This window comes from Talpa europaea (genome assembly GCF_964194135.1).
Source record: "Talpa europaea genome assembly, chromosome: 13".
Classification (NCBI taxonomy): Eukaryota; Metazoa; Chordata; class Mammalia; order Eulipotyphla; family Talpidae; genus Talpa; species Talpa europaea.
The window spans coordinates 56,807,672-56,820,985 of NC_140080.1; the positions used below are offsets into that span (position 1 = coordinate 56,807,672).

Here is a 13,314-nt window from a genome sequence, read left to right on the forward strand (position 1 = left end):
TTTATTTTTATATTCCCCATACAATTGCAACCCCCCCCATTCTGACCCCAATCCCTCCCCTCCCGCCACCCACCCCCCAAAAAGTGTCTCTGGTTCATAGTTTTTTGTTGATTTTGATTTTCACTTTCTTATAGTTATTCATTTTCCTGGTCCCTTATTTACGTTTTCTAGATTCCTGCTATGAGTGAGACCATTGGTATTTTTCTTTTTCTTTCTGGCTTATTTCGCTGAGCATGATCCCTTCCAGTGCCATCCATGTTGCTGCAAATTGCATGTGTTTATCTTTTTGAATGCTGAGTAATATTCCGTGGTATATATGTACCATATCTTCTTAATCCAGTCATCTATTTTTGGGCATTTGGGCTGTTTCCAAAGCTTAGCTATTGTAAACAGTGCTGCTATAAACATAGGGGTGCAGGTGCTCTTTGGAATGGATGTTTCTGTGTCCTTTGGGTAAATACCTAGGAGTGGAATTGCTGGATCATATGGAAGCTCTATGTTTAGTAGGTCCAGAAATCTCCTCACAGCTCTCCATAGTGGTTGGACCAGTTTGCACTCCCACCAGCAGTGCAGAAGAGTTCCTTTTTCTCCACAACCTCGCCAACATTTGTTGTTGCTAGTTTTTTTAATAAGTGCCATTCTCACTGGTGTAAGATGGTATCTCATGGTAGTTTTGATTTGCATTTCCCTGATGACAAGTGATGTTGAACATTTTTTCATCTGCCTGTTGGCCATTTGCATTTGCTCTTCAGAGAAGTTTCTTTTTAGCTCTTCTGCCCATTTTTTTACTGGGTTATTTTCTTTGTTGTTGTTGAGTCTCATCAGCTCTTTGCAGATTTTTGTGATCAGTCCTTTATCATTAGTGTTGTGTGCAAAAATGTTCTCCCAGTCAGTGGGGTTTCTCTTTGTTTTTGTTATTGTCTCTTTTGCTGTGCAAAAGCTCTTTAATTTGATATAGTCCCAGCTGTTTATCTTTGCCTTCACTATCACTGCTTTGGGTGATGTGTCTGTAAAGATGTCTTTGATGTGCAAATCACGTAGTGTTTCGCCTATATTTCCTTCTATATATTTTATGGTTTCAGGTCTTATGTCTAGTTCTTTAATCCATTTTGAGTTGATTTTTGTGTATGGTGTGAGGTAGTAGTCAAGCTTCATTCTTTTGCATGAAGCGACCCAGTTTTCCCAGCACCATTTATTGAACAAACTTTCTTTGCTCCAATGCATAGTCTTTGCTCCTTTGTCAAAGATTAGTTGACCATAAATCTGTGGGTTTATTTCTGGATTTTCTATTCGATTCCATTGGTCTGTATGTCTGTTCTTGTTCCAATATCATGCAGTTTTGATGATTATGGCTTTGTAGTATAGTTTGAAGTCTGGAAGTGTGATGCCTCCATTCCCTTCTTTCTTTTTCAGGAGAGCTTTGGCAATTTGGGGTTTTTTATGATTCCATATGAATTTCATCAATAATTGTTCTATTTCTTTGAAGAATGACATTGAAATTTTGATTGGAATAGCATTGAATCTGTATATTGCTTTTGGTAGGATGGCCATTTTAATAATGTTTATTCTTCCAATCCATGAGCAGGGGATGTCTTTCCATTTCTTTGTGTCTTCTTCTATTTCTTTTAACAGTGTTTTATAGTTTTCTTTGTATAGGTCCTTTACCTCTTTTGTTAGATTTATTCCCAAATATTTGATTTTTTTTGTTTCAATAATAAAAGGGATGGTTTTTTTGATTTCTTCTTCTTCAGATTTATTGTTTGTGTATAGGAAGGCTACTGACTTTTGTGTGTTGATTTTGTATCCTGCCACTTTACTGAACTGATTGATGAGTTGAATTAGTTTTTCTGTGGAGTTTTTCGGGTTCTCTATGTATATTATCATATCATCTGCAAATAGTGATCGTTTGACTTCTTCTTTTCCTATTTGGATTCCTTGGATGTCTTTCTCTTGTCTTATTGCTCTGGCTAGGACTTCCAGTATTATATTGAAAAGCAGTGGTGAGAGTGGGCATCCTTGTCTTGTTCCAGATCTTAATGGAATTGCTTTCAGCTTTTCACCATTGAGAATGATACTGGCTGTTGGCTTGTCATATATGGCCTTTATGATGTTGAGGTATGTTCCTTGTATCCCAAGAATTTCAAGGGCTTTTATCATGAATGGGTGTTGCACTTTGTCGAAAGCTTTCTCAGCATCTATTGATATTATCATATGGTTTTTATATATTTTTTTGTTGATGTGTTGGATAACGTTGATTGATTTTCGGATGTTAAACTATCCTTGTGTCCCTGGAATGAATCCTACTTGGTCATGGTGAATTATCTTATGGATACATTGTTGGATTCTGATAGCTAAAATTTTGTTGAGGATTTTTGCATCAGTGTTCATTAGGGAGATTGGCCTGTAGTTTTCCTTTTTTGTGTTGTCCTTATTCGGTTTTGGTATTAGTGTAATGTTGGCTTCATAGAACGTGTTTGGTATTGTCTCTCCCTTCTCAATTTTTTGGAAGAGTTTGTGAAGGATAGGCACCAATTCATCTCTGAATGTTTGGTAGAATTCGTTTGTAAATCCATCAGGTTCTGGGCTTTTGTTTTTGGGGAGGTTTTTGATTACCATTTCAATTTCGCTAATTGTAATTGGTCTGTTTAGGTGTTCTATTTCTTCTTTATCTAGCTTTGGGTGAGTGTAGAGTTGTAGGAATTTGTCCATCTCCTCTAGATTGTTGAACTTGTTTCCATACAACTCTTCATAGTAGTTACTGATTATTCTTTTTATTTCTGCTGTGTCCGTTGTGATTTCTCCTCTTTCATTTCTGATCCTGCTTATTTGTGCTTTCTCCCTTTTTTCCTTTGTGAGCCTGGCTAGGGGTTTGTCTATTTTATTGATTTTTTCGAAGAACCAGCTCTTGGTTTCATTAATCTTTTGGATTGTTTTTTTAGTTTCAATTTCATTTATTTCTGCTTTGGTTTTTATTATTTCTTTTCTTCTACTGGTTTTGGGGTTTTTTTTTGTTCTTTTTCTAGATCTTTGAGCTTTGAGATTAGGTTGTTTCTTTGAGTTCTTTCTTGTTTCTTGATGTGAGCTTCTATTGCTATATATTTTCCTCTTATTACTGCTTTTGCTGCGTCCCATACATTTAGGATATTGGTGTCCTCCTTGTCATTCAATTCAAAGAATTTTTTAATTTCCTCTTTGATCTCCTCATTAGTCCAGTGGTCTTCCAGTAGTGTGGTTTTTAATCTCCATGAGGTAGGAAAGTTCCTTGCCTTCTTTTTATGGTTTATTTCTAGTTTGATGCCTTCATGGTCAGAAAAGATGGTTGGTATGATTTCAATCTTGGTGTATCTGTTGATGTTTGTCTTGTGCCCCAGTATGTGATCGATCCTGGAGAATGATCCGTGTGCACTTGAGGAAAATGTGTACTCCGTTTTTTGGGGGTTTAGTGTTCTATAGATGTCTGTTAAGCCCAAATGCTCTAGGTCCTTATTTAGAGCTTTAGTTTCTTTACTTATTTTTTGTCTTGTTGATCTATCCATTGTTGATAGTGGTGTGTTGAAGTCTCCCACTACATATGTGTTTTCTCTGATGTCTGTTTTCAGAGATGACAACAGTTGTCTGATATATTTTGGTGCTCCTTCGTTTGATGAGTATATGTTAATGAGTGTTATTTCTTCTTGAAGTATTGTCCCTTTGATCATAATGTAGTGACCGTTGGGATCCCTTTTTATTTTTTTGAGTTTGAAATCTGTTTTATCTGATATAAGAATAGCTGTTCCTGCTTTCTTTTTTTGGTCCATTTGCTTGTAGGATTGTTTTCCATCCTTTAACTTTGAGTCTATTTTTATCTTTTGTAGCTAAATGTGTTTCCTGGAGACAGCAAAAGGTTGGGTTTTGTTTCTTAATCCAGGCTGCAACTCTGTGTCTTTTTATTGAAGAGTTTAGTCCATTTACATTTAGGGTTAATATTGATATGTTAGCATCTGTATTTGCCATTGTGTTTGTCTTTCCTTTGATTTTATTTATTATTTTATTATCTTTTTTTTTTTCCTTGCCTTCTTTCATTGTTATTCGTCCCTCTGAGGTTCTGGCTTTAGGATTCCTTGTAGTATTTTTTGGAGTGGGGGTTTATTGGTAATGAAGTTCCATAGTTTCTGTTTGTCTGGGAAGGTCCTTATTCTTTCTTCATAGAGGAAGGAAAGCTTTGCGGGATAGAGTATTCTTGGTTGACATCTGTTTTCTTGGAGTCTGTTGACTATGTCCTTCCACTCTCTCCTTGCCCGTAGTGTTTCTTAAGAGAAGTCTGATGTCAGCCTGATTAGTTTTCCTTTGAATGTTATTTGTTTCTTCCCTCTTGTCAGCTTCATTATTTTTTCCTTGTCCTGGATTCTTGGGAGCTTCACTATTATGTGTCTTGCTGTATTTTTCCTTTTGTCATGGAAGTTTGGTGTTCTTCTTGCTTCTTGTATATCAATTTTCAGCTCCTTCTTCACATTTGGGAAGTTCTCTTCAATTATCTCCTGGAATATTTTCTCTGTTCCTACATCTCTCTCCTCTCCTTCTGGTATTCCTATAACTCTTATATTTCCTTTCCTCATGGTGTCAGATAGTTCCTGAAGTCTTTCTTCGTTCTTTTTCCTTCGTACTTCTCTTTCCTTTTCTGTTTTGGTTCTTTTTATTTCTGTGTCTTTAAGAGAACTTATTCGTTCTTCCATTTCATCTATTCTGCTTTCATTGCTTTTCCCAGAACTCTTTAGTTCTTCCATTAATTCTTTGATCTCCTACATTTCTTTTACTTCCCTCTTTAGCGACTCAATTTCATTCTTCTGATCGTTGATTATTTTTCCCTTATCATTGTTTTCCTTTATGAGTTCTGTCTTTTTTTTAATCATGGCAATTTTAAATTCTCTTTCTGGAAGGTTCAGAAGTTCTTCCAAGTTACTGTCGTTGCAATCTGGGGGCTGGTTTTCTTTTTGTGGTGTGCTTCTTCCCTGAGGAGTTGCTATGTTGCGTGTGGTTCTTCTACTCCCTACTGTCTGTTTTCTAATTTGCCGTATGCGTTGGGACACTGTGTTGCTGGGACTGGCCGGCATCTTGAGTGAGCTTCTCTGCTCCCCTCTGGCTCCTCCGGGAGCCATCTGTTAGTTTCAAGCAGTCTTTACTGAAGAAAGGTCCCTGTTCTAAAATGCCGATGTGGGGACACCCTCCCCTGTGCTCCTGGTCTGCTCCAGCGGTGGGTTCCCTCTCCCCCTCTGGGCTTGGACTGCAGGCCAGAGGTGTTCTGGTGTGGGCGAACTTCCCCGGCTCACCTCTGGCTCCTGAGGGAGCCTTTTGCAGGCAGTCTTTACTGAAGAAATGTCCCTGTTCTAAAATGGCGATGCGGGACACATTCCCTGCATGTCCAGTCAGGCACACTCTTCTGTGCGCCTGGTCTGCCCCGGCTTTGGGTACTCGCTCCCCCTGTGGGCTCAGACTACTGGTCGGCAGTGGCCCGGCGTGGGCTAACTTCCCAGCTGGCCACTGGCTGCTCCAGGAGCCTCTGCTGGTTTCAAGTCGCTAGGTGGCGCCAGAGATCTCTCCTAGAGCCCTTGGGGAGCTGTTTTTTTTTTTTTTTCACCCCGTGGGACAGGAAACAGAGCGGGAATGGTAAGGTAAACCTCAATGGCTTTGGGGTGCTGTGTCTGCCTTGTGCCCCACCGTCGTGGAGAACCCACGCCCCGAATTTTGTGCCCCGGATCTCAGTTCCAAAGCCCTCAGGTCCAGGACGCAGGTTGTAGCCCAGTTCAGTGTCCACAGAATGGCGTCTTTTGCACCCCGCTCCCGTGCCTGGGTGCCTGGTTCCTGGATACTCAGTGAGGGACTTTCACCTCAGTGAGGGTCTTCGCGGGCGTCTCCCTGCAAGCCTAGTCGCAGGCGCGGGGACCTGGGCAGCCGCGATCCCAATCCGCGTTTGCTTTTCCACCGCGCTGCTTTTCCGCGCTATCCCAATCCGCGTTTGCTTTTCCAGGGTGGTGCTGCTTTTCCGCAAGCTTACCGGGTGGCCCTGGGCTGTGTGCTGGTCCTGGCCTCCTCCTGGGGGGCGGGGTCTCTGTTTAATGGCGCCTGGAGCTCACCGCTGCGGCGAATCCTGCAGGGTTCTCCGCAGCTCCCGTTCACGGGGTGTGGTGGCTGAAATAGTTCCTTTCCACTCACAGTCCCGCTTGCTGCGTAATTTGTTCTTGTTGGTCGTTTTAGTTTGTTTTTTTCCTCCTCTCTGCTGGTCGGAGAGTGCCGCCTCTGTGGGTGGGGGAGGGGAGCAGGGTTCTGTGCTTTCCTCCCTTCTAGTCCTCTTTTATGGCCACTTTCTTCTTCGGGTAGTTTGCTGGAGTCACCCGTTTATCTTCCGTGTCCCAGTTCTCACTGGGACCTGCCACTTTTCCTCCCTATTAACTTTTTTTTAATGGGAGATCTTACTTGCAGCGTCTCCTTGCCGCCATGTTGCTCCGCCCTCTGCCTAAATATTTTAGATATTCCTTTAGTGAGAGTTTGCTAAAGGTACACTTCATTTTCACTTGTCTGAAAAATATCAGTATTTTTTCCTCATTGTATATTCATTCTGAGTAAAAAAAAATTTTTAAGGTTTTTTTTTTTATATACATTTTTTACAACGTTTTTCATTTTTTGCACAATGTATACATTTTCATCTTGGTTATAGTCCCCATACAATTTCCACCTACCCCCTTGTTTTTGATCCTGCTCCCTCCTCCCCCTCTCCTGTCCCACCCTGTAGTGTGTCTCTGGTTTATAGTTGCTTGTTGCTTTTGATTTTTACTTAATTATAATTAGGTTTTTACCTAGTCCTTATTTAGATTTTTTAAATTCCTGCTATGAGTGAGACCATCAGTTATTGTCTTTCACGCTTTGAAAATATGTTTTCATTAAAGTCTGGCACCCTGCAGCCACTGACTTGTCAGCTCTTAGTCTGTGTGCTCATTTGAGTGTAATTTGTATTTTTTCTTGGACAGCTTTTAGTATGTTTGATATCTTCTTGGTGTGCTATAGTTAAATATTATGTATCTTTTTTAAATCTCTCTGAGATTTTTTAAATCTACTTTGGATTTTTTGTATCTAGGATTAAAGATGGAGGAGAAATTTTCAATCTGTAGCTTGGATTTTTCAGGAAGATCTTTCTAGAAAATTCTAAGTCATTATCTCCTAAAATATTGATGCTGTACTATTCTTTCTTCCCCTCTTGCTGAAATTAATTAAACATACGACATTCTCATTCTATCCTTCATGTGTATTAATCACTTTCCTCTCTTTCTTGTTTTTATTTCTTTTATATAACTTCTTCTTATGTTTAGTTTACAAATTCTCTCTTCTTTTGCATCTAATTTCCTATTAAACACATCCAATATTGTTTCTTTTTGTGTTTTCCCTTTCTTATAAGTCACAATTTATGTGTTTTACAGTTTAGTGTCTCCTACAGTTATTTTAAATTTGTGTTTTATTTTATTTTATTTTTAAATTTCTCTCTCTTTTTTTAAAGATTTATTTATTTATTTATACAAGCACTGGGTACAGTCAGAAGTGCGGGAGGGTGAGAGAATTCACCAGAGCCAGAGCAGGGAGCAGAACAGGCAGAAGGACTGAAGTACACTGCTAAGGGGAGCAGCGGGCAGCAGGAGAGGTCTGCGCGCCATGTGGGACCCTCCTTCGGTGGCCGGGGAGCAGCCAGGGATCGCAACGGCTCTGCACAGGGTGTGGGCAGCTTTGCAACCTAGCACTCAACTGCTGCACCACCAGGGAGGCCCTTAAATTTGTGTTTTATATTTAAAACATGGGAAACAGCTGCTTTTGTAATCTATGTCTGATAATTCTGCTATCTAATATCTGTTATCAGTAGTTTTGATATGACTCATAGTGTCTTGTTTTTTCTGCATGGATTTCCTTAGTTTTGTTCTGCTCATTGTCTTTAAAATATTATTTGCATGCATAATTTGAAATTTAGGATGAAGGTGCTTTTCTCTGGAAAGGATTTGCAAATGCTTCTGCAAGGTGCCTGGGGATACCACCTGTTCAGTTTTTTCTTAAACCAAGTACAAGACTTTAAAGTTTTGGATAATCAGGTGATATAATATGCACTGCACATCTATATAAGACAGGTTTATTTCTGATTCAACTTTTGCCCCAAAGAGTAAAGTCCTTTAGGCTTCCAGCTTAGTGTATAGAAATTCCCTTTTATTATCTTCTTCTTAGGTTTACCTAAGACTTTGATTGCTATGTTCCTCTCCTCACAAGATCATCAAAACTAAAGGTCAAATTTTTCCCCAAAGCAAAAGCCACTTCTGTGTTTCATTTATCTCTTTTTGTTCCTTATTTCCCTTCATTCTGGTATGATAATTCTGTAACATCGTGACATTAATTTCAAACCTTTGAAATTTTGTAAAAGATATTTTTATCTAGTATTTTAATTTTTTTTTCAGAGGAAGAATAATCTGATTAGCTTAGCACACTGTATAACCAAAAGTAGAAGTTCTCTGTCATAACATTTACCTAAGCCTAGAGTACCAACTTTTTCTGTTTGCCTGGGACTCTTTTAGCACTAAATGGGACATTTAAAATGGGACATTTTAGCATTAAATGTCCTTTGTCCTTGAAAACTCTGTAGTCTCAGGAAAACCAGATGATTGGTCACACTATAGGGTCCCAAAACAACCATGATACCTGAATAAAACATATTTAGATCAAGTTTTCTACATTGTGGTTTCTCCTTAATTAAAAAGAATTTCCCTCCTAAAGGGAATGTGTATGTCTGTATGTAATCAAAGGGTGCTTAATTGTTATGTTATTATATTGTTATGTTATTATAACACATAGCCATTGTAGTCTACTTATATCCTAAGTAAGTAACAAGACAAACCCTCTATGGATGAACTGTGACTTCGTGATCAAATCAGATGTAAACTGAATCATAGGTTGTTTATCTTGACTTCAATCATATAAATAAACTCATCTGGTTCCACCAATACCTTTCACATTAATATATTCTATTTCTATTTTGCAGATGTTTTCACATTCATTATTTTATCACATATATTTATTCTCACAACAATCCAATTCTTACGGCGGGAGATACAGAAAATAACGGACAACTCAGTAAAGAGCAGCAATATTACAAGAATTTTAATGTTTTGATTCCTAGCTTAGAGTTCATTTAATTTTCATATAAATATGCATTAGTTTTCTTTTGTTGTATAACAGATCATAGCAAATTTGTACCCACACTTGTTATCTCACAGTTTCCCTGAGTCAGGAGCCTGGCACGCCTTAGCCAGGTCTTCTGATCATGTCTCACAGGACTGCAGTCAGGTGTCACCTGGGCTGCCTCTTATCTGGAGCTTGACTTTCCTCCCAGCCTCCTTCAGGTTATTGGCAAAATTCAGTTCCTTGCAGCTGTGTCTCCCAGAGGCTGTGAGTGGCTGTGTTGTTTATAAATAGTACTTGTTTCTTCAAGGTCATCAGGACAGTATTTCTCATCAGGAAGGTCACAAACTTCATTTTAAGAGTTTCTGTCTCATAAGTTAGTCCATTGGAAAAACCCACTCGTCCTCTTCTGCTCACCGGAAGGAAGGGAGGAGAAAGTGGGAGGGGAGGAGACGGACGTGGAGTAGAGCGCAATGGACTGTGTTGGAGGACTATGGGTGCTTTGGTGGTGGGAAAACCGTAGTGACCACACCTGAGTGGAGAAATCTTATATTGTGACAAAACAAACAAGGATATAAAGTTTCTTAAAAATTTTATAAAGATTCACTGCATGGGCATGATTGGTTAAATCATTTTACCCTTGGTGCTGGAACTTCCCTCTAGAGAGGACCAGGGTGGGATTGAAAGTTGTAATCACACAGTTGCCCCGCCACCCCAAGCTACTAGCCTTCATACCCAGAGACTTTCCCCAAGTCTAACAGAAGACACTTTTATCACTCTCATAACTTGGGAAATTCTAAAGTTTTCAGGAACTCTGTGCCAGGAATAAAGAGGAAGGCCAAATATATATTTCTTACTGTAAATAACAATACCACAGTCAGGCCCATCTAGAACAATCTATCTCCATTTTGATTAACTGAAAATCATCTAGTGAGAGACTTTAATTGCCAGTAAAATACCCCTCTTCTTTTGCCACGAGTTATCACAACAACCACAGGGTTGGTATTCCAATATCTTTGCCATGTTCTGTTGGCTAGAAGCAGGTCACTGGAGTATACAAAAGGGTGTGGCTCACTGTGGATCACCTAGGGAATGTCCAGCATAGGGCAAATAAATAAAGGCAAATAAATAACTAGAAAAAACAAACCTGAAATATCCACTCTCTGTGATATCATCCATGTTGCAGATAAGCAACTTGAAGGAAAACACGGTATATCAGTTCCAAGTGGCAGCCATGAACCTGGCCGGGCTGGGACAGGCCTCAGCAGCGAGCGAATGCTTCAAATGTGAAGAATGGACCATTGCCATTCCAGGTAAACTGTCTTGGCACTGAGACTTGGTCTCTTCCAAAGGAACCTACAATTTAGAACTAAACTTAAGTGCTACAAAGACAGACACCTTTTTAGGGAAACAAATTCTCTGTCTTCTCATACTTATGTAAACTATTTTTCAATACTATTAAATAATAGACACCAATGAAAAACTGAGTAATACTTTCTTATGCTTGTATTCTAAAAAATCCTAGAATCCCCTAGCTCTGTCTAAAATAAGATGGACAGAATCACATAACTTAAGGGCTTATGATCATTTAAAGAATTCCAATTTTGCTTTTGCTCCTTAAAGATGATTAAAGGACATCCAAGTCGTATCCCACCACAAAATTTCTCAAAAATTTCTACCTACTCTCCCTAGTTCTCATGCACTTACCACTACTCTTGAGTTTGTTTATCAAATCCCCATCCCCACCCTCACCCCAATCTCTATCCAGACCCAGCCAATGTGCCTTCTCTTTACTGCTGCCTTCTCCCTAACCCCAGCTCTTCATTAAAGGCACAGCTCAGCTACAGAGCACGTTTGGTTCCAGGCCACCACAACTAAGTTAATACTGTAATAAATCAAGTCAGAAATTTCTGGTTTCCCAGAAATTAAGTGTGCAATACCATTATGTCTTTAAAAACAAAACAAAACAAAACAAAACAATGTGTGTAACATACTTTAGAAATACTTCATTGTTAAAAATGGCTCACCATCATCTAAGCCTGGTTGAAAGAATCATCAATAGACTTGTTCCATGTGGGGTTGCCACAAACTTCCAATTTGTAAAAAAACAAATAAATAAAGCAGACTCTGCAAAGTGCAATGAGCTAAATGAGCCTTTAGTTATATAGGTGAACCACATTCCTGGACTTAAAGGACTTAAAAGTCTGGTCCCTCCACTTCTTTATATTTATTCTCCAGCCCTTTCTCTTTACATTCTTAAGTTTGCAATAGAAAGGTCCTGGAACTGGGCTAGATGTACTCTCCTTTAGAGGTTTTCATGGCTGTTAGAGGTGGTTGGCTGTTCAAAGGAGAAAGTGGGGAAAAGACAGAAAAATTTACCTGTGCTCAAGATGTTATGCAGTTCCTACTGAACAATTTTAAAAATTGAAAACAAACAACTTTACTAAGCCATTAGTAAAACTAGAAACAGTAACGTATTTGGCAAGTGATTTTATTTTGTTTCCAATAGGACCAAAAGAGTGCCACAGGATGGCACTCCCCTGTGTTTGATATATAACACATCTTACAGAGATGGCACCCTTATCAACCACTCTAGACCACCAGGCCACACAGGGACACATGGGTGGATTCAGCCCTGCCCCCAATGCCACCCTCTTCCTCTACCTAAAACCTTAGTGCCCTTGGAGAAACATTTTGCCTTCACCTAGTGAAGTGCAAATAAAAATATAACAAGAAAAGTTCCAAGTGCTCACTCAACGTCACCAAATACAAGAGACAAACCTACTGCTTTTCCTTGTACCTCCTTGAGACTAGTTAATATTTCTTAGGTTCTTTCTGCCTCCTACAGAAAAGTGAATCTGTATTTAAATTCTTTCAGTTCCTGAATAAAATTAAAATGTGAGCACTAGAGACAAAGCAATTCGGAGCAACCCTGTGAGAAATGTTTTGGTAGAAAGAGACTTAATTGACAAGAGATTATAGGAGGAGAAATGAAATGAAAGGGGCATCTCCACTCCTTGACCCCTTGTTTCTCAGATTCATCTTTGACTCACTGAGTAGTGGTGGGCAAGCCGTAAGTCAGGAAAGCTCTTACGGGAAAGAGAATACTTTGTCATTCTTTTGCTTTAAAGATGAAGAACCTGACACTCAGATTAAATACTTGGAAGCTCACTCAGATAGTAAGCGGCAGTTACAACTGGGCACTAGGTCTTTTACTCCTAGAAGGGAGGTACCAGGAAACAACAGAATTGTGTTGCTCCTCTGTAAAACAATATGCTGCTACCTGTTGGGAGGCCTCACTGGATTTTGAAGATAGCAAGAGAAAATGGTCACAAAAACCCTTTGCAGAACAGAACATGCCACCCTAGCATAAGGTATTTGTATTATTTATGCTTGTTTCCATACAGACATCAGAAGGCAAGGATGACTCACAGAGAATTGTGACTGTTAAGTCAAGGTGAAGGGCCAAATAGTGAACTGTTAACTGCAAAATGCCAAGCTTAATATCATAGAGTCTGTGTTTGTAGTTGGATTTCAGGCCATTGTGAGATAATTCAGGTGAATTTGGCTGGTTAGAAATCAATTGTTATTTAAAAAGTAAAAGGAAAGAAGGAAAATAAATAACTGTATCACCTACATAGCAGCTGCTAATCATGCAAAGATACAAATAATCACTTAGTAGTTTGGCCTCATCCAACAATGCAAAGATCACACATATGGGGAGAACATTGGGCTTTCTTCCTGAAGAGGCTGATTGTTACTTAGCTTCTCTGAGCATTTTATTAATTATCTTAAGGATGAATGAAATAATTGAATGTAATGTACCTGGCAGTGTTTACCACAGGTCCAGGGCCCTTGAGATTGATTGTCCCTATAGTTTGTTTTTAGCTACATACGGTCTCTATGCTTTATAGAAAGATTTTCCTCCACTGGGGAACTATTTTACTTCTTTTAAAGAAATATTTATTATCTATATCATACATCATCAGACAGAATTGCTTTCTTGATCCTCATTTGAGATTTGGGGGTATTTTCAGATTATCATCCAAAAATGCACCTGAAACTGAATCTGCAGCTAAATTAAACATTATAATAAAAGGTGACAAACACAAGGCTGGGGACAGCCTAAGG

The 13,314-nt window shown here is 39.1% G+C and overlaps 1 protein-coding gene across 1 annotated transcript in view; it reads left to right on the forward strand.

The window, feature by feature from the left end:
- MYOM1 (myomesin 1) overlaps window positions 1–13,314 on the forward strand; it is a gene marked incomplete at its 3' end in the record, with an annotated part of 128,597 nt that overhangs the window by 75,829 nt on the left and 39,454 nt on the right. The window contains exons 19-20 of the mRNA XM_084252679.1: window positions 10,370–10,496; window positions 12,315–12,412. Coding sequence (XP_084108805.1) covers window positions 10,370–10,496; window positions 12,315–12,412 — 225 coding nt within the window. The remainder of the gene's footprint in view (window positions 1–10,369; window positions 10,497–12,314; window positions 12,413–13,314) is intronic.